At 40.6% G+C, this 27852-nt stretch overlaps 1 protein-coding gene across 3 annotated transcripts in view; it reads right to left on the bottom strand.

Annotated features, from left to right (window-relative positions):
• The window catches only part of kcnab1a (potassium voltage-gated channel, shaker-related subfamily, beta member 1 a), a 259065-nt gene that overhangs the window by 202767 nt on the left and 28446 nt on the right, over positions 1-27852 (bottom strand). Inside the window, exon 1 of one of the 3 annotated variants that reach the window (XM_036585425.1) lies at positions 21759-22175. The exons of 1 other annotated variant lie outside the window; for it this stretch is intronic. In XM_036585425.1, the coding sequence (XP_036441318.1) occupies positions 21759-22036 (278 nt within the window). In that variant the 5' untranslated portion in view covers positions 22037-22175. Of the gene's footprint in view, positions 1-9141; positions 9776-21758; positions 22176-27852 lie in introns of those variants that run through there. One more of the 3 variants, XM_036585426.1, reaches the window with a different exon arrangement.

Here is a 27852-nt window from a genome sequence, read left to right as displayed (position 1 = left end):
AATCAGAGCTGAGCTAATTTACATATGGCTGTCTTAAAGGCATAGTAAGGAAACCTGTTTAAATTTAAGGGATAAGGACAGTTAAAATTGGTCATACAACAATAAATTATGTCCATTTTTGGTAACATAAGCCCACAAAAATTTGGGACCACAGTGGGGATTTATGAGTTTAGACCAGGGCTCGGCAGCCCAGAAAGAAGAGCCTCTTTGTCCTTTCAACAAAAATCAAACCACCTTGGAAGCCACAATATTCTATGTTTATTTTACCATCTTGGCTGTAAATATGTCTCAGTATGTGCTGATGTGCTTGTATAATGAAAATGCAGACTTATTTTGCTCTGCTTCAAACTTTAACTCAGCTATAGCTGCTTTTCTCACATCTCCAGCAGGAAACTTTTCATCAAAAGTAGAATAGTTACTTGTAAAATGTCTCTTAACGTTTGACTTTTTACGAGGCTGAAGTCGCTTCTCATTCGCCAGCTTCTTGATTGAATTTTTCCGTTCGACCTTAAATGGTGCCTGAGGTGCCAGAATGTAACAGCTACACCATTTCAGGTGGAACGGGAAAATTTGAACGAGAAGCCGGCGAATGAGAAGCTGACTTCATGACTTTTTAGTGTTTGACAGTTTCTCATTGCTGATTAAACATATTGAGAAGCCAGCTGAAGTGATTATAAATGCAAATAAGTCCATTAGTCTTCAAATTATGATGTCCATCTTAAATCGTTCTCTTTACTGTTTCATTAGCTACTAGCTAGGTGAGATTTTTGTCTGCGTTGCTATGGTGACCAGCAGTTTATGCGCCAACCTTCGGTGAATGAGCAGTTATAGGCTACATTAACTCCAGTGTTTAAGACCATTTATTGTTAAACTGTGTTGAATGATCAGCAGAGCTTCATTTTACTGTAAAGGAGGATGATTTTATTTTTACCAATTCTGCTGTGGAGCCACAACAGGACAGTAAAAGAGCCCAAAAAACATTCCACATCTCAGATGTCCAGATTTGATGTTCTTTTTTCTCTGTTTCCTTTTCTTAGTAAGGGCGTCTTGACAGCTACACATCCTTTCAGACCCATAGCTTTGAGTCGTCTTCTCACAGTAGAAGGATGATGGATTTTTTGAGGTTTGAAGCAGTGGAGCCTGATTTTCTCCTCTCTCTCAAAGATAAAAGCTGTAAGAGTTCTTTATCTGATGGGGACAGTTTTGGAGGTCTACCAGCTTTTGCAGGTGGTTGTAAGGAGCCCAATTTTGTCTTTTAATGACAGTTTTTAAAACTGTTTTCCCCTTATTTTAGTGGATTATCTTGTATCTAATCTCCTCAGAAGTCTCACCTGAAAAAATGAATGACTTGTACTTTGGCTTAAAATCAAATAAATTGTGGTCCTTGACTTTTAGACCACAGATTCTTGAGTAAGAATATAGTGCATAGTGTAAGAAGACTGAGATACAGTGATACAGTTGAGCCACACTTTGGTCCTTCCGAGGACGAGTGAATATTCGGGAAAAATCAGTGACCCTTCACATCTCAGCACTCCTGCAAAGACTACACAACCAGGCCCGCAGTACTTTTTCTGAAGTGGAAGTTTACCGAAAGCTGCCAAACTCCAGACAGGGGTGACCCCAGATAGCCCAGCCTGGAATGACAGACTGTCCCAAGGATCCCTGGCCAGATCCTCCTCTCTGATTGCACAGCTGATTAAGTATTAAATGGGGACACCTGCTGATCCTGCGTTAAACATTCATCAGCTTTCCGAGATGAATAAATGAACAGCGATTGGCGCATAACAAGCGTTTGTGAAACGCCGTCACGCAATTGGCCCATTAGTGACCGTTTGTGCTGGAGCACTGGATACCCACTCTCAGAGCTAAATAAACACAGGGCAGAGGAGGGGCTGGGGTGACACAAGGTGATCTTTCTTTCACTGTACCGTGTCTACGCATATTGTCTAAGACTTTTAGATTGAAAAAATAGGTAGAAATCAAAGTTTATCATGAAAACAACTTGCATACACTGCAAAAAATAATATCTTAGCCAGTGTAAACATCTTAAGTGTAGTCAATAAATCTAATATTTCTCATTATGAGACCGTTGTGAGAATAGTATAAGATTATCTCATCTGTTTCTGTACATTTTTACTTGTTTTAAGTGATTTTATTATAGCAAATTGTTAGAAAAATAATGAAGATAATTTTGCTTAATTAAAAAAATAATGTTTAAAACAAGTAAAATGATCTGCCAATGGAGTAAGTCCTTTTTATAAGATAAAACTGCTTAAAAACAAGAAAAACAATGTAGAAATAAGTTAAATACTCTCACAATATTCTTACAACAGACTCATAATGAGAAATATTAGATATATTGACTCCCTTTAAGATGTTTACACTCATTTTTTGCAGTGTAGTTTTATGAACAAACAGCCAAATGTGTAGGAAATCACCTTTTAAAGCCATCTGCCATGTCCATTGCAGTGGTCCAGCTTCTGGCTTGCACTCACATGTACATTTGCAATAAAAATTCTATGTGTCACCTTCACTGCACACTAGAGCTTCATTAAACTATCTCAGTACAAATCAGCAACTGTAGCCAAGGCTTCTCTGGCACCACTGCCCCTGCAGGTCACACCGTAACTGCGGCTAAATTTAGAAACAGCCCAGTCGCTGACCAAACGTATTGTTTGTTAAGAATCATCCGTATAATTAGAGTAATAACCTGCAATCTTAAGCATCATCATCAATCATAACAGCGAACATACTGACAGCAACAGCAGCAGTAATTACACTATCAAATCCCCAGTGTTGATTTAACACATACAACATTTATATAAATATGTAAGTCCAGCTGGACACAAATGAGCTCTAGGGATTTTACAATGTAATACATTAACATAAAACGCTACATGAACACCTCTGTAAGTGAACAAATGATTACAAAAATAATGAAACGCGCTGGGCTTTGCTCTTTGGAAAAGGCAAAGCATTCCATCAGCTGATAAACAGAGATAAATCATCAGCTTTCCCCTAGCCCTATAAGGGCTCCTAACAGCCTCTCATCAGCATGAAGAGCATGATGTACTACACGTGCAGTGGCAGTACACTTTAAAAGGCTCTACTGGGAGATTTTACGACCAAACATTAGCCTCGTCTAATGACAGCCACGCTTGCCAACCCAGCAGGGACTGGAAACGTGTGCATCTGTTCGGCGTGCATTGCTTCTTAAAGACAACCTGAAATCGAAATTGATCTTTTTTACCTTGTTAATTTATATTTCTGTTCATGTTAACCCTCTAGGACCAACAAACTGACCTTAAATTTGATAGTTCTACACATGTTTCTCTATTTGTCTGACAATACAGCACAGAAATATGGCTCAAACATTTCCTGAGTCTGTAGAGTCGCACTTTTATTTCCATCTTATCGTGAGATCATACATGACTCACATCTGGAGTTATGAGCCTATGAAGAGGGGTTGAGATACATGTCATCTGTCATTGATACATATCATCTGTCATTATACCAGTCATTTCGTGTGAAACCAATGAACACTCAGGAAATCATTAAGGACTGACCTATTGGTCCCGATAGGACCCATTACATGACCCATGGGTATCATTTAATGTATAAGTGCTTTTAAAGGCCAATTTAAGAAGATAAGAAAAAATCAAGTCAATGCCCTCAGACCCGAGAGGGTTAAGTCGAGTCATTACATCATATCGTTAAAAAGATTTTTGTTCATTCTTTTAAATGTAGTGACTTTTGCCTGCCTTGAAAACGTCTTCTGATTTCCGATTATGTAATCATGCACCAGTGGGTGGGGAACAATAATATTAACCAACAATTTGTGTTTACTTCCTCCTAATACCCCACCTCAGCTAGCTCAGAGACCTCTGAGTTACTTGGAAAGATGTCACAGTACTGAAGAAAAATGCATTACGCTTTTAGATTCATGTTGAATTTGAGCCCTATTTGAGTTGGATTAGTTTTATATGGAGAGGAACTGAAGGTTAGAGATCCATGATTTTAATCCAGTATGAATCTGCAGTGTGTGGAGTTTTACAGTCTGACAGTAATAATTGTGGAGCGATTTTAATCCAGTATGAATCTGCAGTGTGTGTAGTTTTACAGTCTGACAGTAATAATTGTGGAGCGATTTTAATCCAGTATGAATCTGTAGTGTGTGTAGTTTTACAGTCTGACAGTAATAATTGTGGAGCGATTTTAATCCAGTATGAATCTGCAGTGTGTAGTTTTTACAGTCTGACAGTAATAATTGTGGAGTGATTTTAATCCAGTGTGAATCTGCAGTGTGTGGAGTTTTACAGTCTGACGGAAAAATTGTGGAGTGATTTTAATCCAGTATGAATCTGCAGTGTGTGGAGTTTTACAGTCTGACAGTAATAATTGTGGAGCGATTTTAATCCAGTATGAATCTGCAGTGTGTGGAGTTTTACAGTCTGACGGAAAAATTGTGGAGTGATTTTAATCCAGTATGAATCTGCAGTGTGTGGAGTTTTTACAGTCTGACAGCCTTTTTACAGTCTAATTGTGTGATGAAGGGTCATCTGTAATCGTCCGAACCTGGGTCTCCCTCAGAAATAGTAGTCATATTCCAATTCACCTCAGGCTAAATACCGTGCTCCGTGTTGTTATTGTTATTGAGTGTGTTCTGTGGTGTAACACTGACGTGAACATCCAGGCTGTGACCTTTCCATCTGTGCTATCTGTAGGAATTTGGGAAAATTATATACTTTATTTACAGACGATTTTCATTAATCAGTCGAATCTTTTACAAATTTCATTACAGCATTTGATCTGCATTAAAAAATCCTCTGGTAATTCTAAAACAAACCTGAACTGCAGAGCTGAGTGCAGATTTTGAGTTATATATATATAATGAGCTGCAGGACAGTGTAACTCACTCGGTCACTGCTAGTTATTTGTGTAGATGTCCCATGATGCACCGGGGTGATGAGGTCATTATGCTTAGTGTGTTTTAGGACATTGATCAGTTGAGTGTTTCTCTCTGGTCATATGATGCTCATGCACGCCAGATCACTGGCCTAAGTTGGGTCACACTGTCTTTCACGCTTGACAGTGACCTCAAAGGACAGAAGATTCGATCGCTGAAATGCACTCCACATTTGCACCACTTGTCCTAGCACTCACTCCGTCCCCAGCCATGTGCCCCCTGCGGCGCTGTACATCGTCCATATGCTCAGTGGAAATGTGACATTAAGACCCAGGTTAGTGTCCTGTGTGACATATGCTCACTGTCCACCTCTGCGGAATTCCTGCCCCCATGCTTATTTCTGTCCATCTGGAACATTTCCACTCAAAGATTCCCATTTATACTGATTTGAGATCAGCTGCTAATCTAACTGATGCGGTCAAACTGGACTCAGATCAGCATAAAAAGTGACATTGACACAAACGTGTGTCCACCAAAATGGCCTCATTACGTCAACGGATCAGCATTGTGGTGTGTGTGTGTTTGTGAGTGTGAGTGCGTGACCCAGGGTGAGCACTCCTGTTTTTGGCCTCGGAGGATGGGCCATGCCAAGCAGACAAACACGCGCCCAGGAGACAAAAGCTATTTCTGACGGTGAATGTTCAGCAAGAAAAAATAAAAAACATATATCCAATTTTTGATACTGAACTAAACTGGATATTACAGTAAATATAGAAGCTTAATACAGTCTGACATACAAATTTTAATGCATTAAATTTTTTATTTATCCACAAAGAAATTTCTGGAAATGGCCTACAAAAGAAAACAATACAACACAAATAAATTAAAGCTTGAAAAAACCCTAAATCTATTGATGTTTTGTTGATTTTCTAAGTGAATATAAAGGAATCAATTAAAGATGACTTTTTCTTTGCTTATTTTTAGTGCACAACTTCTATATATTTGCTGAAAATGTGCCATCACTTTTGCACAAGTCACTTTTTCTGTTTTTTTTTTTTACTTAATATGTTAAATTCAGAAAATAAGCAGCAATTGTGCATTACAATGTGCAGAAACCTGTTGCCTTTGGTGTCATTTTCACTTAGAAAAACATGTAATTTAACCAAGCATATATATCACTGTATGTATGGTAACTTGGGGGATGAAGCCCCCCAGGGCAAGAGGCCCCCATCTCTCATTCTGGTCAAATGATGTGAACATATTTAATCTTGTCACATTTACTGAATGGTTGTGTTCTAATTAATTCTGGATCACTGCTATTTATTCCACTAAAAATGTTTAAGGGTCACTTGGGTGACACTGATCTATGTTGACTGATCATAAGTAAGATGGAGAATAAGATGTATCTTTACAGCAGAAATATGAATTTGCCCCAGAAATCTTACTTAGTTATTAGTTAGTGTATCAGAAAGACAAAAAGATGCTGACTATAGGCTCGCATGGTTATTTAGCATTAGTTAGTTCCTTTAAGTGCTATTGATTTTGTATTTAAATTGTTATTGTTATTATTGATGTCCTACTACTGCTACTACTACTAAGAACTGTAATAATAATAATAATAATAATAATACCATTAAATGCTTTTATTTTACTGTCCTTTCTTTTTTGTCATATGTTATTAAGTGGAATCATCAAGGCATAAATTGATTTAATATTTTAGTGCTATACTTTAATTAATAACACATTTTTTGGAAGAAATCAAAGACTAGAAATGATTAACATAAATTACTCATTCTGTAAGACCCAGATGACAAATTGATTCCTCAGAGGAAAACATTTTCCCTGTAACAGTAACTTTACCAATCTCTTCAACCAAACTGCATTAGTGTAGGTTGAGTTTCCCTAAAGCACTGCTCAAACTTCACCACAACATAAAAACACCATCCATATAAATGCAGTCAATCCCCAAAGCGTATAAGACATGCTGTCCAAAACCATGCAGCTTAACCCCTGTTATCAGTACTGTGATCAGTACAGGCGAAGCTCATTGTGGTCTATTTTTACATAGTGGGTGCTTGGACTCTTCAGTGCTCAATACAAGCATTTATTTTGCTATTGCATGTAATGTTATTTTAGCTAATTTCTTAGGTACGTATGAAGGCATGTGTGGAAAAGAAAAAAAAATGCTAAAAAGCATTTTTCCCCTTTTTTTCATCAGAGTTGTCCTGAAAAAATGACTTACCAATTCCTCAAAAAGAAGGAGAACATTGCAAAGGAATAACTTGATTAATGTTTAGTCTCATATTATTATATTATTTTTAAAAGAGTTTAAGCCAATGATTTAAATGTTTTGCTTCGATTTTAGGATTTTTGATGGTCATGGCCACCCTCTAGCTAGATCTCCCCCTAACACATGATGCTACCAAGCTAGGAGTGAGAAGGCCGGCATGTGCTTCTTCGCATCTTTTTGAACTGCCGGTAAGCAATGTTGCTGGAGAGTTCAACATGCTTGGAGGAGAATGCTCACTGCCAACTACGTCAGCGAACAGACAGCCACATTGGCTAGCATCATGCTGAGCGATGGACCATACTGCCCAGAGACAGAATCCAACTATGCCTTCTCTGATTCCCAAGGATCTCCCGATGATAGGAGAACACTTTGACAGTTATACTACTTGGGAACCTGCTAAAGACATATTCCTCTAATGTGCAGCCATTTAGTAAGAGACACTGAGACGAGAGACCATGAAAGGAAGCAAAATGACAATTTAAGTAACAATTTCATTCTCATAGTAAATCTTTCATTAAACCATCCTAAAGCACTTGTGGTGTTGATCATTCTTAGTGATCCCATGAGGTCCTCTGACAGAAGTTTGCATACAGAAACTCCAGCAACTAAAAAGGCCGTGGCTGCGATATAAACACTGACCACTCAGTTCACAGCCCCTGTAACCACCAGGCAAGCAGCTACCCCAAAATGCCAAGTTAATCAAAATTAGCCCAAAATTAGGGGTCGATAGCAATGAGTGCCACGGAGATGCCCTCAGGCAGGGCACTTGATGCACTTGATCCTGTCCTGGAAACGCAGACAGCATCCAGCTGTTCCGTTCTGCGGGGTTGTCATGGCGATGGGCCTGGCGCAAGACACCCCCCCGTGAGCGCCTCGGGAAGCTTAACCCACATACGAGTTTAAAAGACCATAAACCATACGGCGGAGACGGAAAGCAGACGGCCCAGGCAGCCATTCAGTCCAGTGACGAGAAACCCCCAGCAGCAAAAACCACTCAACCACGTGCGGGGCCGACGAAAAGTCAGCACAAACAGGGCTCTGCTGTGACTTGAGGGATTTGAGATTCTCTTGTGGAGGTTGCGAGGAAAGTGTGGTGGATTTGAGGGGGGGATTTAACAACAAGGGAAGTAATTAGCCAAAACAAGAACATTACCGCCATCTTCCTCTCTTCCTCCTCCTCCTCTTCCTCTCGATCAGACAAATGCCCAGGGAGCAATAACAAAACATTGCGTGGGTGAAGACAAGATTGATGTGCCGCAAGAGTTTAGGATACAAGCTGTTTCTACCTCCCACTCTAATACATCATAGTGCTTTGATTAGACGAACAAAAAGCTCAGCAATTGTGAACTAGTGTTTCTCAAATCACAATTTGCGAGCAAAAGAGAACAAAACATTTTAGATCGTTATTTACTATCCAACAGATCCAACTTGCAAAGAAAAGAAATTGGAATTAAAGATACGCAACCATATATGGTTGAGTTATTCCAGACTCATATCAGGGAAGCAGCAGCCACAAATCAACTTGTTTGCATCTGCAATGGTTGCACTGTATGGAATAGACAACATCTGGCAACTAATCATAGCAGGATTTTCTTGCAAATTTGAATTATATCACCTTCCACTTCCACCACAACAGGGACAATGGGAAATTTGCGGTACCCCAGTCTTATAATGTATTAATACACAGAGATCTATTTTGAGAATCCTTGGTACGGATTCTTATCTGGTAGAGTTACAGAAAAAGAGACATGTTGATATTACATGTAAGTATTATTATTCCACAAGCTGTTCAAAATTAAGTCAGGCCTAGCTAGTTCTCGTTCTCAATATGGGAGAATATCACCTGCCAAGGATTAGTGTTGGGTAACTTCTTGATTACTGGCAATATCCAGTGATCGTCAAATCACCTATTCCAGCTAGGAGTGCACAGTATAAATGCATGTACCTGTAAGCCATGCCGGTCCTGGCCCGTACTGAGTCCTGCAGTGAGAGTGTGTGCGTGTTGAGAAACTCCTCCAGGCGTTTGAGCTCCAGGTGTGCATTAGTCCTCAGGCTGCCCCAGCACATGAGCGGAGGGTAACCCTTCTCTCCGGAGTTTTGCCTGCCACAGCGGGATTGTCCCCTCTCTCCCGGCTTCTGTCCTGTCTTTGGCTTTGGGTTGGGGATGTCTGAGCAAGTCGCCTTATACAAGTACATCTCTTGCTGCTTCGTCCCACTCAAAAGTCAGAATCCAGACGGGGCCCTGGTGCACAAACTTCAGCCTGGAGCGCCGTTAACTCCAAAGGTGAGCCTCCAAAACTCGAAAGACCCCAAAAGAATCCCTGAGAGTGCTAAAGAGAGCTTGACTAAATAAAATGAAGGAACACTTGTAGTTTTTCACCCTTAGAAGTCCAGAAACTATTGCTGTGAGTTGACAGTTGTCACATATTTTATCTCTCTCTCCTCTCTCTCTCTTTCCTGCTCTCCCTCTCTCGTTATCTATCGTCTTTTCACTTACATTTCCTCCTGGTTAGATCGGCTTAGTTCAGTTTCACTCTCCAATAAACACCATGGGAATCTGGGACATTTTTCCCTCCCTCTCTCTCTCTCTCTCTCTCTCTCTCTCTCTCCCTCCATCCCTCCCCCTTCTCTCTCACTCCCCCCATCTCCCTCGCTCCACCTCTCTCTCTCTCTCTCTCTCTCTGTCTCTCGTTGTTTCCCTGCTCTTCCACTTTTTACATGTTTTTTTTTTTACATACAGTGGGACCCGTGCCAGACGTTGTGACCTTCGACCCGTGGGCCGCTGCTAGGACTTTCGCAGTGACATCACGTCTGGTCCGGAGGATTGTGGGAATGCGCTGTAGGAATTGTTTTCCATATCAAGAGTTTTCAGCAGGAACATGCATCACAGCCAGCTAAACGCCCCCTCCAACCCCGAATACCATGGACATCATCCAAGTCATACACACTCAAAAGCACAGGCGCTAAAGTGCATTCGCACTCAGATGTACCCAAACAAATTAACAAGCATGTTAGAGACACAAAGTGGTGGGTGAGTGCTTTCCTAAAGTACTTTACTTCACAGACACCCTCACATAGACACACTGGATGGACGTCTGTCCACTACCAGAGGTCGAAGTGGAACAACTGATGTGAGCTTCCACACAAACGCCAGCTGGGATTGAAATATCCAGCAATGCTTTTCTTTAAGGCTATTTTTAGCTGACAGACAGGGACACAGAAATATCCAAAGGGGTTTTCACACTCACGGGGCTTTTCTTGTAGTGCTGGACGGATACTGGAGTGTTTTTCATCTTCTGCCTGGACAAATCGCCTCCCTGCCAATGTCCATAACTACGGAAGCCTATTCCCAGCAGATAGACAAGGAAATCCCCAATGGTCTTTTTGTTCCTTTGTCAAAATAATAGCTTGTTTTATCAAAATAGTGACTTGCTGTATCAAAACAGTGGCTTATTTTCTTGAAATATTGACTTAGTATTTCAAAATAACAACATGTATTCTCAAAACATTGACTTGCTATGTCACAATAATTATGTAATAGAGGTTTGCACCCACCATGTCCAGCTGTGGAAACTTTGTGATTGACTATGACCAAAGAGTGTGAGCTGATGAAATAATGCCTTTCCAATGCTGTACACGCTTATAGCACTTCATTCATTTTAGTCATGTAAAGCAGCTGAAACCACGGCCCAGGGGTCAATCCTAACCCTTTCATTTGTCCCCACACTGCAGCTACAGCGACTGTGAGTGACGTTACATAAGGCCTGGTGCATTTTAGACACATCACAGAAGAATCTGTGATCCTTGTAACTAAGGTAACGTTCTGGCCCACTGGAAACAAGCACATTTAAAAAGGGTCCTTCTACTGTTGCACGTTTGACATCGTAACAGTAGAAGAACCCTTGTAGGGGCTATATAGAACCCTTTTCACAAAGGTTCTGTATAGAACCATACATTCTCCCTCAATCTGAAAAAATGCGAAGAACTCTAAGCATGCACATAGTTCTTTGAGTGTTCATGGTTCTATACGCAAGTATACAATTTTTTTCTTTACTAAAGAACCCTTGAACTATGGTTTTAAGAGTGTGCCACATGGGTACAGTAGCCTTATACCACTTAACCAAGCTTCAGTGAAGTAATGACTCAAGTTAAACAAATCCTGGAGTACTGTGTTCACTTTAGAACAGCAGTGGAACTTCCTAGTACAGTGGTTTTCAGACTGTGGGACGTGAGCTGGATCAGGGCATGAGAGCACAGCTCAATGACGCACATTTTAGATCAGTAGCGGGAACCAGGCCCAGACCTTCCAGTAGCTTTAATGGGCATGTGCCAGGGGTCCAGGTCACTAGGGGGGCCCTGTGAGCAAAATCTAAACAGCTCTTTAAAAAAAAACGAACAAGTTTTTCATTATGTTACAGCTGATCATAATCCTGACATTCTCCACATTTATCCTTAACTATGGAGAAATATTCAATTTTGACCCGGTGGTCCTGTACTTTTCTAGCCTTTACGGTGCCACTTTAGCGCCTCGGAAACTCACAGACCAATCGCATGCGTTGTACATATCACACGTGATGCTACTCAGCCAATCAGATCTGCGCATTATGAGGAGCACTGAGACTCAAGTGAGTGACGCACACACAGGGGAGGGACGAGGCGAGAAACAGCAGTCAGAGAAGAAAGTGAGTCAGAGGGAAGTTATTTCAGATGCTGTGCTCTAAAAAGAGAAACTGTCAATAAATAATGTTGAAATATGACTGAATTGTACTTTATTTGATTTGATATTCAGTTGTTGACTGTATAAGATGTTGATATAACTACTAGGCTACTTCAGTTTACAGTATATGGCACTGAATCATGATGCAAGTTAGACATTATGATGTTCCGGACCTTTGCTTGAGATTTTCTCTAACTGGACCTTACTGAATTTTAATTAAATACCCCTGGTCTAGGTATTCAAAAGATGTGTCTGGGTGGTCTGTAAAAGCAAGATGTCCAGGATGTCCATTTACAATGCCAAACATAAAATGTCCCCCTCCCTGGCTAAAGAAAGCAGCTGCATCATCCCTGTTGGCAGTGATCTGTGAACCCTTAGAGGTAAGATATAAATGAAAAAAAAAAAAAAATTCATGCCAGCCGTGGCAGTATGCTTTAGCCTAGAATGCTTGATGGTTTGGGTTTTTACGTTTGCTGCTTTTTTACGGCTTTATATACCAACTGTCCGATTTAATTTCTTTATTAGGACAAGAGCTCTTTACAAGCAATACAATATCCCAGTGAAGACGACATAAGTTAAATTGGCATGTTAGAATGTGCTTAAAGATGGTGTGCTTTATAAAGAAGTGTTGGTATGTTCTCTTATTAATATGTGCATAGTCTTGCTATTGTTCTCTTAATTGGAAAAATGTGCATAAATATCCTTAAAGTAATGACGTGCAGTGACATTAGTATTCCGCCATCATGGTGATTCATAGGCCTTGAGTGACCTGCTGTGATATCATAAACAATTCACTACCTACCACAAAAAAGGTAACTAGATGGGGGCGACAACCTGATGATCCAGGCTTTGCAAGAGCCCTTTTGTTTTTGCACGGCTGCTGCTTCTTATTTCCAGTGTGACCACAGCAAGTTCAGTCATGCTCACATGTGCAGTTATTGAGTGCTGCATAAATGACATGTACAAAAATGCTCCTGCTTGTCCTTCACAACTAGTCATCTCCAGGTGAAGCTCCAGTGTTTGCTATGCTGAAAGCAGCAATGATCAGGGCATAGTGCTAACCTACCAGAAAACCTAGTCTCAGGGGGTCATTTAATGGACAATGCTTGAACTACCCAGTCTTCCTACTCAGCCCTACTGAACTCATTTCTTTACATAAGCTTCTATAGTGGCTGGTGGCAGAAACAAAGTGAGACTAAAGTTCATGTGTTCCTGGCCTCCCAGGCTCGATATAAGGGGCTATCGATTAACACAGAAAGGTTTGCATGCATCATATGGTATTGGCTGCGTTTTAGGGAAGTGCTGTATATATCAGGGAATTTCCTAAATTAATAAATGCTGTATATCACTGTTGTTGGAAGAAAACTTTATCTCCAAAATTATAACTTTACAGGAGAAGGAAAAAACATACTTGACTTTTAATGGAAGTCAATGGAACCAGAATTTTTACCAAGTAATTTTGGCCCATTTCTTTTGGTCCATTAATCTTGAAATTTACATACAATAATAATATTTTCAGATTATGTCAAAAACTGAAAAACAACAAAAATGGAGATACGAGGTTTTCTTCCGACAACAGCAGTATGTAGCTCTCTTGTTGATTCTCTACTGAATGCATATCTTTTGATCTACCATAAGTTTATCATCCATGTTCATCCACCCTATGGGTGAATGGGTGTTTATGGGAGGAACAGAAGGATGAATAAATGACACATAGAGGAGTGCGGTATAGCTGTGAATTAGAGCTTGAAGACCTGCCTTGAGTGAGTATGTGCAGTTTGGTTGTTGGACAAAGAAATAATTGGGCTTGTGTGGGGGGCAAAAATGATTGGGAGTCTATGGGAAAACAAGGGGTGAGGAAAAAAAGACTAACAGATGAGTGCAGGTCAGAACAACATTAAATTCGTGCTAGGAGGCCTGCCCTGAGATAGTGTATGCAAAATAAAGTATTTCAGATTAGCAGAAGGCCAGTAGATGGACAAACAAATTTTTACCCCATTCATTCCTATGGGAAAAATTTCGTAAACTAATGAAGATTTTATGAAAACTATACATCGGATCAAAAAGCTGTATACAAGCACACCAATCCCGCTCAGACAAAACATTCCAGAGTTGGAAAGGTGTCGATATCTAGCCTCTATTCTTCTGTTTTTTGGACCCCTTTGGTCTAAAATAAAATCCTAAAGCTCTAAGCAGCAGCAAAGCAGAACAGAAGCTGAACCAACAGAAAAAAAATAATAAGGAACTAAATGTAAAGGGTTAAAGTGGAGCTGAGAAAGGTAGAAGGGAAAGTATTTTTAATACTTAGAAACATATAAATCCTTTAAAATTGTACTTAAGTATCTACTAATTACTTACCTAATTACCTGTATAAAGTTCCTAAGTGTACAAGGTGTAACTTGAAGAGCGCCATTAGAGACCGTCTATGTTTTTAAGGTCGCTTTTGGTAGCCAAGCTATTTGCTTTCATTAGGCTGTCTGAGTGCAAATGAGACAACAACCAAACGTTGACCACAGAAGGCTCGTCCGCTCTCTGTCACTCCCGACATAATGAATTTCCATTAGAGATAATAACCTGAAATTGCACAGCTAACTGGATTAACGGCTGGAAAACTCCAGGGAGGGTTGTTATTTAAAAAATACATTATTTAGCAGCGGCGGCTTCAACTCCCTACAGCCTTTAGAGCATTTTGTACAGTGCCAAAAAAAAAAAGAACGAAGAAGCATCACGAGGTGTCAGTCTCATCACCGGGGTGTCATGTGTTCTCTTTGTATCAGTGTTTCTGGGTCATGCTAAATGGTAAGTCATGCCTCCAGCACAATGGCCCACAAAAGCAGTGTGCATTTCAAATGAGCTTCTTGTTAGGCTAATCACAACACTTTGCGGGAGAAGAGAAAAGCTAGATGGCCGATCCATCAAAGTCATGTTCCTTTTCTCAGCTGTAACACTGAGGCCTATCATGTTTTTGGGACTTTTGCCTATCGGCTTTCTTCCAGTGCACTCCAGTCGCCTTCTCAGCCTGTAGATTTAGCTGAAATGCTAATTTTCTTTATGATATACACCAAACAGCCATTGTTTCTACATTCATTTTATCAGCTCCACTTACTATATAGGTGCACTTTGTAGTTCTACAGTTACAGACTGTAGTCCATCTGTTTCTCTGCATACTTTGTTAGCCCCCTTTTACACTGTTCTTCAATGGTCAGGACCCCCAGTGGACCACCACAGAACAGGTATCATTTGGGTGGTGGATCATTCTCAGCACTGCAGTGACTCTGACGTGGTGGTAGTGTGTTAGTGTGTGTTGTGCTGGTCTGAGTGGATCAGTCACAGCAGTGCTGCTGGAGTTTTTAAACACCTCAGTGTCACTGCTGGACTGAGAATAGTCCACCAACCAAAAATATCCAGCCAACACCATCCTGTGGACAGCGTTCAGTGACCACTGTTCGCACTGTCGACCTCTGACTCGACATCTACAGTGTGGTCCAACAAGTCTAATAGAGTGGACAGTGAGTGGAAACAGTGTTTAAAAACTCCAGCAGCACTGCTGTGTCTGATCCTCTCCAGCGCAACACACACTAACACATCAGTGTCACTGAGGTACTGAAAATGATCCACCACCCAAACAGTACCTGCTCTGTGGTGGTGCCGTGGGGGTCCTGACCATTGAAGAACAGGGTGACAAAGAACACAGAGAAACAGATGGACTACAGTCTGTAATTGAAGAACTACAAAGTGCTCATATATGGTAAATGGAGTCTTTTATCACGGTCAGATTTTGTCACTGATTAACTGCTTTTCACTGACCTTGATTTCTCCTTTATAGGTGCTATAAAACTGCAAGCCTGTCTGAACGTCTGCTGATGAACCCAGATTACAAGGCTAACCCTAATAAAAACCTCCCTGTCAAAGTCATTCCGTCCTGGCTTGTTTATTTTCTGACATTATTTGACCAGAATAACTTCTGACAGACAGGACAGTCTGACCAAACTTCTCGTGGCTGTGCCAGAGATGTTGCAGCCAAAAGCTCCTGTGGTTCAGGTCAGAGGAGCAGGCAGTGGTGCAAAAAGCTAACACTATACATGGATATCACTGTAAATCCTTGTATCAATTCAGTCTAAGGGAAGGGAGGCTTGAGAAAGGATCAAGAGAACAAAACACACAACAAAAAGATGGAGGGTATCTCTGGTGGCAATGACGAGTGTCTGACATGCTTTAATCAAGGACAAAGCTTAAATGTTGAGCTGAGGCAAAGAGAAGTTAAAGACATACCTCTTAATTAATGTTGTTTCTTTAGTTAACCCTTAGGAGTCAACAGTTTTTACTAGCGATGTCACAATCGAGTCCAAAGCAGCTGGATCCAGCCAATTCAGGCATATTTTAATGGATTGAGTATTGGCTATATCAAGTCTGATCCAGCAACCATTTTCTGTTATTGACAGCAAGCGGCATGCCACCAGAAACATGTAATAAAATACATCATTTTCACTCGCGACTGGTTGAAAACGATGCTATTGTGGGATTGTCCTGCTTTACTTGCAATGCTGGGCAACTGAGCTAAAATGACTTTATTTTATTAGTTTGATTAGTATTAGTATTTTATTAGTATTATTTTTTATTAGCTATACGGCATTTAAAACCTCCTACAAACAAATGTTATACTTATATATCCAGGTAGATATAGTCATAAATTCTACATTTTATGAAAACATGTATCACCATAAAATTGTGTGCTATTGTCCGCGGATATAAAAAAAATCACATATCAGCATCAGCCTAGAATTCCTATATTGGTGCATCTGTAATAAAAAAAATCAACAATATCAGTTCAGAATATACCGCTATGCTAATTTCACTTGCAGAATATCATCTAAGTCACCATATCAGTCATTCAAATTTGTTTATGAGTCAATATTAGACCCACTATAAAATGTGGTTCAAAAAGCAAAAACAAAACAAAACAAAAAAATCTATCCAGAATGATAGCTAACTAATTAAAAGATAGCTATCAAGCTAAATATCTTCTTTAATGTCAATTAAATGTGGCTGAATCCCAAATGACTGTTTTATACATATTATTGACTGTTTTCTATGTAGTGCACTGCATAGGAAATAGGGAGCCATTTGAGATTCAGCCCCAGACTGGAAAAAAGGGATGCACGACATAGTTAGCTTTGTGCTAAATAAGACTGGAAATCGCTAATGGGAATTAGCATTGTTGTCATGGTGGCAACCCCTTAAAAGGCCTGGGGACAAAGTTTTATTACACACTTCTATAACAAGAATAGCTCAACAAGTTTGTATTGAAGTCCCTGTAGTTGCTGAATAATAAGCCTTAGTATGTAATGAGCCTGGGATTTTAAGGGGTTAAACAGTGCTATATTATGATATGTTATATAACAAAAAGTTCATGAAATGAGTGCAATATACAATGATGTGTGACTGATGATTAGTTGCCTGGCAACAATAACGGAACTATGCATCTTAATGCTATCATTTTTTGTCTCAATTATTAATAATAACTTATTTATAACCTAGTTACTGCAAATGTGTGTATTTTTTATATTTAATGTTACCATTTTATAAAAGCAATAAGCCACTTGAGGCCGTATATTACAGTGATTTTATCTCTCATGATTAATAGCTTGAACGACCTTACAAATTCCACTAAATCAGCACCAGTAAGCCTCAGAAAATGCCATAATAGACATAAGAAGAAACTTAAATACTTTTCATGCTGTGTACATTTATTTTCTGGTTTGTCTTTGTAATCAGGTTTAGCATGTGTCAACATCTGGAGTGGCAGAATGGAGGAGAAATGGCAGTTTTCAAACCTGACCACTACCAGTCACTGTCCTGCAGTGCTGTGGGCTTTAAGCAGGTCCCTTAACCTTGGCTGAGGGTCTCAGCCTTCCCGGGGCTTTCCAGAGTGAAAGAAGCTTAAAGGGGCCCTGCTGGAGCTGCAGGACGTAAACAAGACCGGCACAAAGTGGATAGTGGACAGGGATTTAGGGCTGAGTAATTAGAAATGCACAGCGTCCCAAAAGAGGATTAGCAACTCATGACCAAAGTGTCCCATGAGGACCCACGTCTCACTGCATCCCAAACAAACACAACGAGTGACCTAAAGTCAGAAAGAGAGTGCTAGCCTCTGCTATGCTGACTTCCCGCTGACCTCCATCACTTTCCCCACAACAGGTGTTATTCCCCTGCTTTCAAGGGCCCATATATGGAAAAGCAAGTTGTGTTCACTGTGTTATGTAAACGTTATTACAGTTTCAGAGTCTATATGTACACTAAGCTGGAAAAACTGTCCATTTTGTGATGTCACAACCATTTTCCCACTGAAATGGTCATTGCTGAATTGCTGAAATGAATTTCTGAGCTCATCAGAAAAAAATAATCATATCGTAAAGGCAGCATTAACAAAACCAGTCTAAGAGAAATGAATATCATGAATTATTTTTGGTTTTAATAAATGTTTTTGGTATATAAAACAGGTGGGCTGCAAAGGAAAAGGTCAAATACAAGAAAAACATATAATGTGGTCCTTTAACACTGTTCTTCACATTCATCAAGCAAACAAATCAAGAGCATATTGCATTTTTCTCTTAAGAAACTGCCAATTTCTGCATTTGTGAGGAAAATAGAAGCGTAAAAAGAGGAAAGAGGGGGGCGTTCGTCTGTGAAATCAGCACGAGCACAGGTGAAAATGCCAGCCATGCGTGGAATGTCAGAAACGCAGGGCTATAATATTAAGGGTCATAACTTCAGTATACTCAGATTTCACAAGCCTAATCCCATTATCCAGAGCACTCAGACAGAGATAGACAGTGAGAGACAGAGAGAGAGAGACAGAGAGAGAGACAGAGAGAGAGAGAGAGAGAGAGAGAGAGAGAGAGAAGGAGTGAGAGAGAGAATACTTGTGGTATAAGTGCAGCTCAAGCTTCAATCTAGTTGCTTTATCAGCGAGAATAGATATTACAACATAATAAAACCCAATGATTAAGATCTGTATTTTCAGATAAAGAACACTAATCTAGGTATCAGAGTCTTTTACTCTGTAAATAATACTTCTGTGGATAAACTGACCCTTCAGAGGCCTCATCGTTCATTCATTCATCTTCTAAGCCGCTTATCCTCCTGGGTCACAGGGTTGGTGGGGGGGGGTATTATCCCAGTGGTCATTGGACAGAAGTTAGAAAACACCTGGACAGACCTATACATTCTAGGGGCAATTTAGTATCTCCAATTGGCTTGACTGCATGTCTTTTGGCTGTGGGAGGAAATCCACACAGACACGGGGAGAACAGGCAAACTTCACACAGAAAGGTTGCCCAGCCAGGGAACCAAACCCAGGTCCTCCTTGCTGTGAGGTGACAGTACTGTCCACCAACCATGCCTTAACACTCTTATTTCACTGTTACGCTTTGGCTGGATACGAAGGGTTCAGTTCTTTAAAAGTCAAATAGAAACCTGCCCAACCAGAGTTTTCCCCCATAATGTCTAGGTAGATACAACCAAGCAAGGTTAGGGCTTCAGGAGCTGGACAGAAGGCCTTACACTTTAGACTGCTAACACAATTAGCAATTAAGAGCAAAATTAACCACTCAAATTGGTTTTGGTTTCCAAAGGATGGGACTAATTTTATAGAAAAAAGTGACTGTGCATACATTTGTGATATATATATATATATATATATATATATATGTATATATATATATATATATATATGGGTTCTAGCAGAAATTAGCATCACCATAGTGTTGTTTTCCTGTAGAGGGAAAGGGTCAGTACTGACTGATCACCTTCATCCTATGATGAAACCTCTCTATCTTAATGGGAGTGGTCACTTTCCAGATGATAATACCCATAATACCCAGTAACAACATATCAGTAACAGCAGATATGAAGAGAAAAATACTGGATATCGGCATCAGCCCCCAATTTCATATCGACCATCCCTGCAATGAACTTGACCCTAGGTAAGCGATTATACTGTTAAACTAAACCTACTCAAACCACAATTAGGCAAAAACCAGAAAAACAAAAGTGATGATTTCCATTTGACACAAGCTCAGAAGTATGAAGCATCGAAGAGGAGGCGACCATAAAGCCCTCCCAGAACGTACATACAAAGAAAGGAAGCAACATACGCCGTTTCAGCATCACAGGACAATGTGTGAAGGGAGTGGCATCTCAAATACCATGCGGCTAAGCATTGCCCACATGCAAGCTGAGCAAAATAAAAGCAACACAGGTTGAAATTCTAAACCGACTGTCACCTCAGTCCAAATATGACTGCCTTTGGTGACCCCTCTCGAAAATCACACACTCACACGTACACACACCTCTCAGCCAACCAATCAATAAGCATCACACCTCTCCACCACCCTTCTGGAACTGTCTCTTAAAATAAAGGTTGCTAAACGGGGCTTGGCTTGAATTTGTTTTGCGGGGACAGATGCAATCTTTTAACTAGAATGCAGGCGGCAGCTTGGTAAAGCTGCACTATGTAAGATTCTTTTTTAGTTGTAACAATTGAAAGAAGTAGCATTACTGAGTCAGGAGGGAAAAAAAATATGTTAAAGATATGCTAAAATATGAAATATGGTGCTTTGAGTCGCCCTGTAAAGCCTGATAATTCGTTTAAAATTCGGAGGCATTGGGTTGGATATAACAAGGGTTTTTAAGACCACGTCATATGTACGTCACATGCATAGGCTCACAAAGAAGGTCTGGCTCGATGTTTAGGTCTCAAATGCAAAATTAACTTTACACCAGTGAAGACATGATGACAATTTACTTAGATTCTCAGAAGATATGATGCTCACCAAGTTTTGGCTGAGTTCTCTTTCAATACTCGTCCAGTCTTCAGATTTATCTCCTTGGGGAAGGGGTCCAAAGCACAGCCAATGTTACAAAATGTTCTTCCGCATGTTGTGTGCAATTACACATTGCCACCAGAGAGGTCTCCAAATTCCCCAATCTTGCATTAACTTTTTGGTGTTTGATGGCAGCAAAATCCACCAGTGACAAGACCACTCCTCCTCCAAAAGCTCACTCCAAATTCCTCATATCACTCATAACATGAGCAAATAAGCTATCTAGCGAAACGCTTCCAGCGGATCGCAAACAGAATTGTTTTTCCCTTGCAAGACGTAACGGTTATGTTCACATTACATTTCATATTATGTTCTCCAAACACACCACATATCTACATGCCTTCCTGACGTTTTTTGGGGGGACTTTTCAGCCATGCCTACTTACATTACATCCAGGGGCTAACAACTGGCTTGTTGTCCATCAGACACTGTTCATGAGCGCGTTATCGCCCCCTACTTTCAGCTCTGCCTTCACAAACTATTGCATTCACACTGTTCCTACTGAGAACCTACTAAGTCCTACTGAGTTCTGAGATCACATCTGGTCCTACTAAGTTACGAGATCACATCTGGGCCCACAAGAACAGTTGGAATAGAACCTTTACGTGGACTTTAAAAAGGCCTTTCACTTCCAAAAATGGTAAAGAATTATCTGCTAGCTGGTTCTTTTGCTAACCAAAACTGGTTCTTCTGTGGTATCACTCCCAAGTGCCCTTTTTGGCCCCTTTATTTTTAAGACAGATACCCACTCCAGTCCTGCAGCATCCCTGCCCTGTACATTACAGCATTTTCCCTGCTTTAACAAACCCTCACTCAAACTTATAACACAGTTGTATTAGGTTTGTTAGCCCAGAGAAAACATCAAAATATGAAGAGCAGGGAGCACAAGGCTGAGTAACCAGAGTTCCAGACACCTGATTGCATTCCCCACTTTCCACACTCTCTGAGTGATAAGCTCACCGGTAGGGCATGCCAGTCTGAAAGGCCACGCTGTCCTCCTTGCCCCGGCCACACAGCTTCAGGTACCAGTTGGTCTCGATTTCCCTGATGAGCAGAGCTCTTCGTGCACGTGCCAGCGCCACCTGCTGGCTGTGGCTGTGAGCGCGGCCTTCGCGGGAGTTTTCCTGAGTACTGTTGCGCTGGCTGCGGCTCGCCAGGGATGCCGCTGACTGCCTGCGGTGCCTCGAGGTCTCTTCAGGACCTCCCCGGCCCACCGAGCTGCTCCGGGCCGCGATCATGACTGGAGAAGGCCCAAGACCACCATCCCCCGCTTACCCAATCAAGGGAGCACGGGGGAGAGCGAATACTGCCGCAACACAACACTGAGTCAGTCTAAAACAGTCCCCACACCAGAATGTTCCCACTTTCTTCTCCTCATTCGCCTCCCTCTATCTTGCACACTATCTGTGCCTGATCTTAGCCTCGCACCTCTCTTATAACCTCCTCCTGTCCTCAAGCTGAAACTGGATCTGGCTGAGAGCCGGGGCAAGCCTGCGATGGGTGAGGTTAAAGCTGGGTGAGGCAGGGAAACTGCCTGCTGAAAAAACCTTGCAACTGTTGAAAGGTTGACCCCTCACAGCTTTTTTTTATAAAAATTCTATAGGCATCGGATTAAGGGTTCCACTACAGAACAAGGCGTCCAAGCTTATAGTATTTAGGGAATGATTCAGCGGAAAACCAAAGTTGCACACTTTTCTTAGATTACATTAGATGTAATAGATCAGCCAAGAAATGTTTGGTGTCCAAATTAGAGCTTTAAAGCTAATGTTGCTAACACTGGAAATTAATAGTCACCCAAATATTTTCAGTGAATGCATGCCCAAAACATTTCTCACCCTGCACAAACTGCATCCAGGTCTTCATTGAGGTGGCACAAACTTGTCAGTGTGATTTAGGACACAGTGTGAGGTACACAGAACAAAACGTTCAACAACAGGTGATGCCTGTGCTACATTAATGAAGACCAGGATGCAGTTTGAGTGGGTTGAAAGTCTAATATTTGTTAGAAACTTTCCTAAAGAATCAAATTTGTACCAAACATGTCTTGACTGATTGACTGCATCTGGAAAAAAATTGTTTTTTTCCCTTTTAGTGTATGTTGGTTCCAGTTCCCTGTCCATAATTGTGTACACTGACCGAATAACTGACCAAAATGTTTTTTATCTTAAAACAGATCTTCATCGCACAAAGTTACATTACTGACACGCTATTGAGCTGATGAACCGTGCCATTTCAGTAGCAGTCGCCCAGCAGGACCCAAACGGCCAACAAAGCCATGGATCATCCACCTCATAAACTCTAACACACCACTCGACTGCCAAGACACAGACCTACCGTTGAACACACCACACATTCATGTGACAATGTTTAAAGTTGTCTTAAAGCTCAAACGGTGGCCTTCTAAATTTATCTTGAGCTTAGCGCAGTCATTGGTCTGTGGGCCTTCACACCATTCCTCACATCATGAGATCAGATGCATTTTCCTGTAGGAACAGCTTTTGCCGCCCTGAGCCCACTAAAGCACCACCACTTCCATAGAAACAGTGCTAAGGCACGTAGGCATGTTGAGGGTACCATTACACACTGGAGCAACTTGACAAGGACTTGAATGCCTACTAAAGGGAGTAAATATTATATTTAAATCATACATTTTATCATTATAAGTGTTATTTTTTCAAAACCATGCTAACATCTCTTAATTTGATATGTATGCATCCTTGGCTAAACCCTTTTAGAGCAAAATCGATGGGTTTTTGTAGACATCAGTGTCGCTGCTAGCTTGAGATCGGCCCACTGACCAAGAATATCCGAATAGCAAATGACCCTGTCATCAATAATGGACTGGGAAAGAGCTAAGATAAATAGAATGGTGAAGGATGTCTTTAAGCATCTTTATTAGTCATATTTGGTGCTTGAAAACCAACATAACCAACAAAGTAAGCTTATAGTTTCATGCATGCCCCCTAGTGGCCATTACACCAGCGCAACACAAATCGAGTTGAATTTTTTAATGAATATGATCAAACAAAAGTTATTCCATTATGAGATTAACTGGGACACTTTTTTGAATTGTTGTGACTGAATGTTGAGCTGCTAGTGAGCAATGAGAGGCCAGAGCCCCCCTGCTGTGAGTTCATCACATGTAGGAGCTAAGGTTGCTAGTCTAGTCACATCTTATTTCACCTTTAACTTTCAGCCGGAAAGCAGCGAGTTTGTGAAGTTAGCGAGCTGATACCAAACCTAAAACAATCACAAAATTATATTAAATTAAGAGACCCTTATTAGTCCCACAACGGGGAAGTTTCACCTCCATAATCTAACCAGTCTGTGCAGGGAAACACCACATACACACTAGTGAACACACACACTAGGGGGCAGCCCTATCCACAGCCACCCAGGGAGCAGTTGGGGGTTAGGTGCCTTGCTCGAGGGCACTTCAGTCACATACTGTCAGCTCAGGGTTTTATTCCAATAACCTTCTCACTCCTGAGACTGGACACCTTAAAAAAGCAACAGTTTGTTATGAAACATCCCACTTAATTACATTTTTTACCTGAAAGCATATAATAATAACTGTCTGTTTGGACTCAGGAGCAGGAAATGAGTTTTTGAATAATGACCACATTTATTATCAGCACTATAACAAGAAACAAAGCCAGCACTGAACTTTACCTGTGTTAGCAGGATGCATGAAAAACTCTGATCTCTTCGAACTACTAAAGATTTGAATGATTTGATCCTAAAATATAAAATATTTATTATTTTATACATAAATATTTAATTTTCAGAATGTATATGTCTGTCTGTCTGCCCTGCGATGGACTGGCGAACTGTGAACTGTGCAGGATGACCATTTAGAAAATGTATGTGTGTGTGTGTGTGTATGTGTGTGTGTGTGTGTGTGTGTGTGTGTGTGTGTGTGTGTGCGTGTGTGTGTGTATGTATTTAATCTTCATTCCTAACAACACACAAAGCTCTTTACAGTTTACAGTACTGTATCTTAAATAAGCAATTGTTTTAAACAACCAAGATCACTGATGCAAAAGTATGTGAACTTTTAGGATACTGTCAGATTGAAAAGAGGGCAGTTAGACTCAAATACTCTACACTCTCAGAGATAAAGGTAGTAAACAGGACTCCTCTTGTCACTGGGGTGGAACCCTCAAGGGTTCATCTCAGTACCTTTAGTCAGGGAACATAACTGAACCATAATCCACTGAAATGATGTTTTCTAAGCTGTACTGACTCCACACACCCCGTCTCGTCTCCAGGTACAAATATGTACTTTTTTTATTTAAGGTGCACAGTTGGGCCTTAAAACCACTGTTGTACCTTTGAGGGAACATTTACATTGTTTGTATCTTAATGAATGAAAAATGCTGCGATGGACTGGCGACCTGTCCAGGATGTATCCTGCCTTCCGCCCAATGACAGCTGGGATAGGCTCCAGCACCCCACCGCGACCCAGAAGGATAAGCGGTTTAGATGATGTATGTATGTATGTATGAATGAAAAATGTACCTGCACAGAACCTTTATTTCTAACAGTGCATTAGACAGCTGTTCACCTTCAAATCAAAACAGCTTTTTAAATACAAATTTTGCTCACCTTCTCTTCACTAAGACCCCAGCTAAGGAATTAAAACATCACATGTTCATGAGAGTGGTGTTCAAGGGGGGTTGTCATAGACAAACCACTGATTAGAAATATTCTGAAAGTTTTTCCTGGTTACTGTACATACAGTACATCCAGGTTTTTTGTGAGTCTGTTACACTGATGATTATAAATACATTCATTTTTCAAAATCTCGCAGATGTTTCAAATGATATGTGCCTAATTCCAAATGATAATGAAATCTATCCAAATGACTAAAAAACTATATTATCCCCAAGTTTTTAGAACATCATCTACTGTCACTTCTACATAAACATAAGACATCTTGAATGACAACGGTTTTGTAAGGTATGAGTCCATTAAACTAATCAAAGCATAGTTAATGTCCAGAAATGTGATTCTGTAGAAATCAATACCTACTATGTCTTTTTGGATCCTTTCATAAGAGAGACCTTCTAGATGGTCATAACAGCATTTCTGATAATGTATACACTGTAGGAACAATGTTGAAGAAGGTGGGCGTGTATCTCGCCAGCTGCCATGTTTGTTTTTGTTTATGACAAGATGAAAAAAGAAAACGTAATTAATGACCAACCAATAGAAAAACTGAGAGATAGAAAGATTGAGTTCACCACTGATGAGTGGATCAGACACAGCAGGGCTGCTGGAGTTTTTAAACACCTCAGTGTCACTGCTGGACTGAGAATAGTCCACCAACCAAAAATAGCCAGCCAACAGCGTCCTGTGACCACTGATGAAGGACTAGAGGATGACCAACACAAACTGTGCAGCAGCAGATGAGCTCTCGTCTCTGACTTTACATCTACAAGGTGGACCGACACGGTAGGACTGTCTGAGAGTGGACAGTGAGTGGACACAGTATTTAAAAACTCCAGCAGCACTGCTGTGTCTGATCCACTCAGACCAGCAGAACACACTCTAACACACCACCACCACATCAGTGTCACTGCAGTGCTGAGAATGACCCACCACCCAAATAATACCTGCTCTGTGAGGGTCCATGGGGGTCCTGACCACTGAAGAACAGGGTAAAAGGGGGCTAAGAAAGTATCAGAGAAACAGATGGACTACAGTCTGTAATTGTAGAACTACAAAGTGCACCTATATAGTAAGTGGAGCTGATAAAATGGACAATGAGCGTAGAAACAAGGAGGTGGTCATAATGAATTGGCCGGTCAGTGTATAACAGGGAGGGAAGCTTATTTGTATATCAAAAGTATTTTAATTATATATATTATATTATAGTATATTACAGGCCACAGCCACTTCAAACCATCAACTCATGGGAAATTAAAACAGAAGAACAAGAAAACTGTGAGCTTTTAAAAAGCAAACCAATAACATCTCAATATGAACGGCCTAATTAACTTTAGCATTCATGCTAAAAGCCAAAAGAGTTGAATATGCAAATGACTCAGCATGCGTTCTTCCTCAAAGTTCCCCAAAGTAGGGAAGAGATCAGTCTCCACTGGCTGCCTTTATAAAAAAATACTAGAAAGTAAAGCTTGTTGGTGTTAAAATGCTGCTTGTGAGCATCGAGGGAGGTGATTTCACGCTCGAATGTGCTGGAGAGGAGGAGGAGAGGAGCAAAACAGCTGTACAAGCAGGAAGAAAAGCCTTGAAGAAGTAATGATTGAGTGGAGATAGGTCCTTCTACTTACCCCACTCAACACACAGGCACGCGAAGGTTACAGATACAGATCCTCCAGATTCCCTTTCTCCATCATTAATGCTGCGAACTGCATGTACACATGACTAAAAATGAATGAAAACAAATGCAAATTCTGCTGAAGAGGAGATTTTGGGTTGCAGGGTAAGAGAGGTCAGTGGAAGTACAGAGGGGGCTCACACTAAGGCTGCATGATTCATTGTATTTTTGTCGGTATCATGATATGAGTTGATGTAATGAACAGATTGTTATGGGGACCGATGGAACTAACCAAATAGAAATTATATTATATTGCACGCAGCTCGCACCCTGCTCTCCTGCATGTACAGCAAGTGACTTAACCACTCTGCTATAAAGCCAAATAGCAAAGCATGCCCCAGGAAAAATACTCTGTCTTATACAATTAACCTCCAAAATGCTTTAAACATGATGATTATCCAGGTTTCAATCAAGTGGTTAAATTACATTTAAGCAAATAAATTAAATTTTGGCCAAAACTATGCAAATAAGGCTGAGATTGTATCAGCGCTGTACAAGAGTTATTGGTGCGTAAAACACTTCTGAGAAACATGGACCGAGTTTGCAGTGAAACTTTAATGTTGAGCAATTCCTCCTGGCAGTTTTGTTTAGTTTTATGGATATAGGCTATTTTACACCGATCAGGCATAACATTATGACCACCTCCCTTTTTCTACGCTTATTGTGCATTTTATCAGCTCCACTTACTATATATGTCTGAGTGGATCAGAC

The sequence above is a fragment of the Colossoma macropomum genome, unplaced genomic scaffold (assembly GCF_904425465.1).
Source record: "Colossoma macropomum unplaced genomic scaffold, Colossoma_macropomum, whole genome shotgun sequence".
Lineage (NCBI taxonomy): Eukaryota > Metazoa > Chordata > Actinopteri > Characiformes > Serrasalmidae > Colossoma > Colossoma macropomum.
This window is presented reverse-complemented; position numbering and strand designations above follow the sequence as displayed.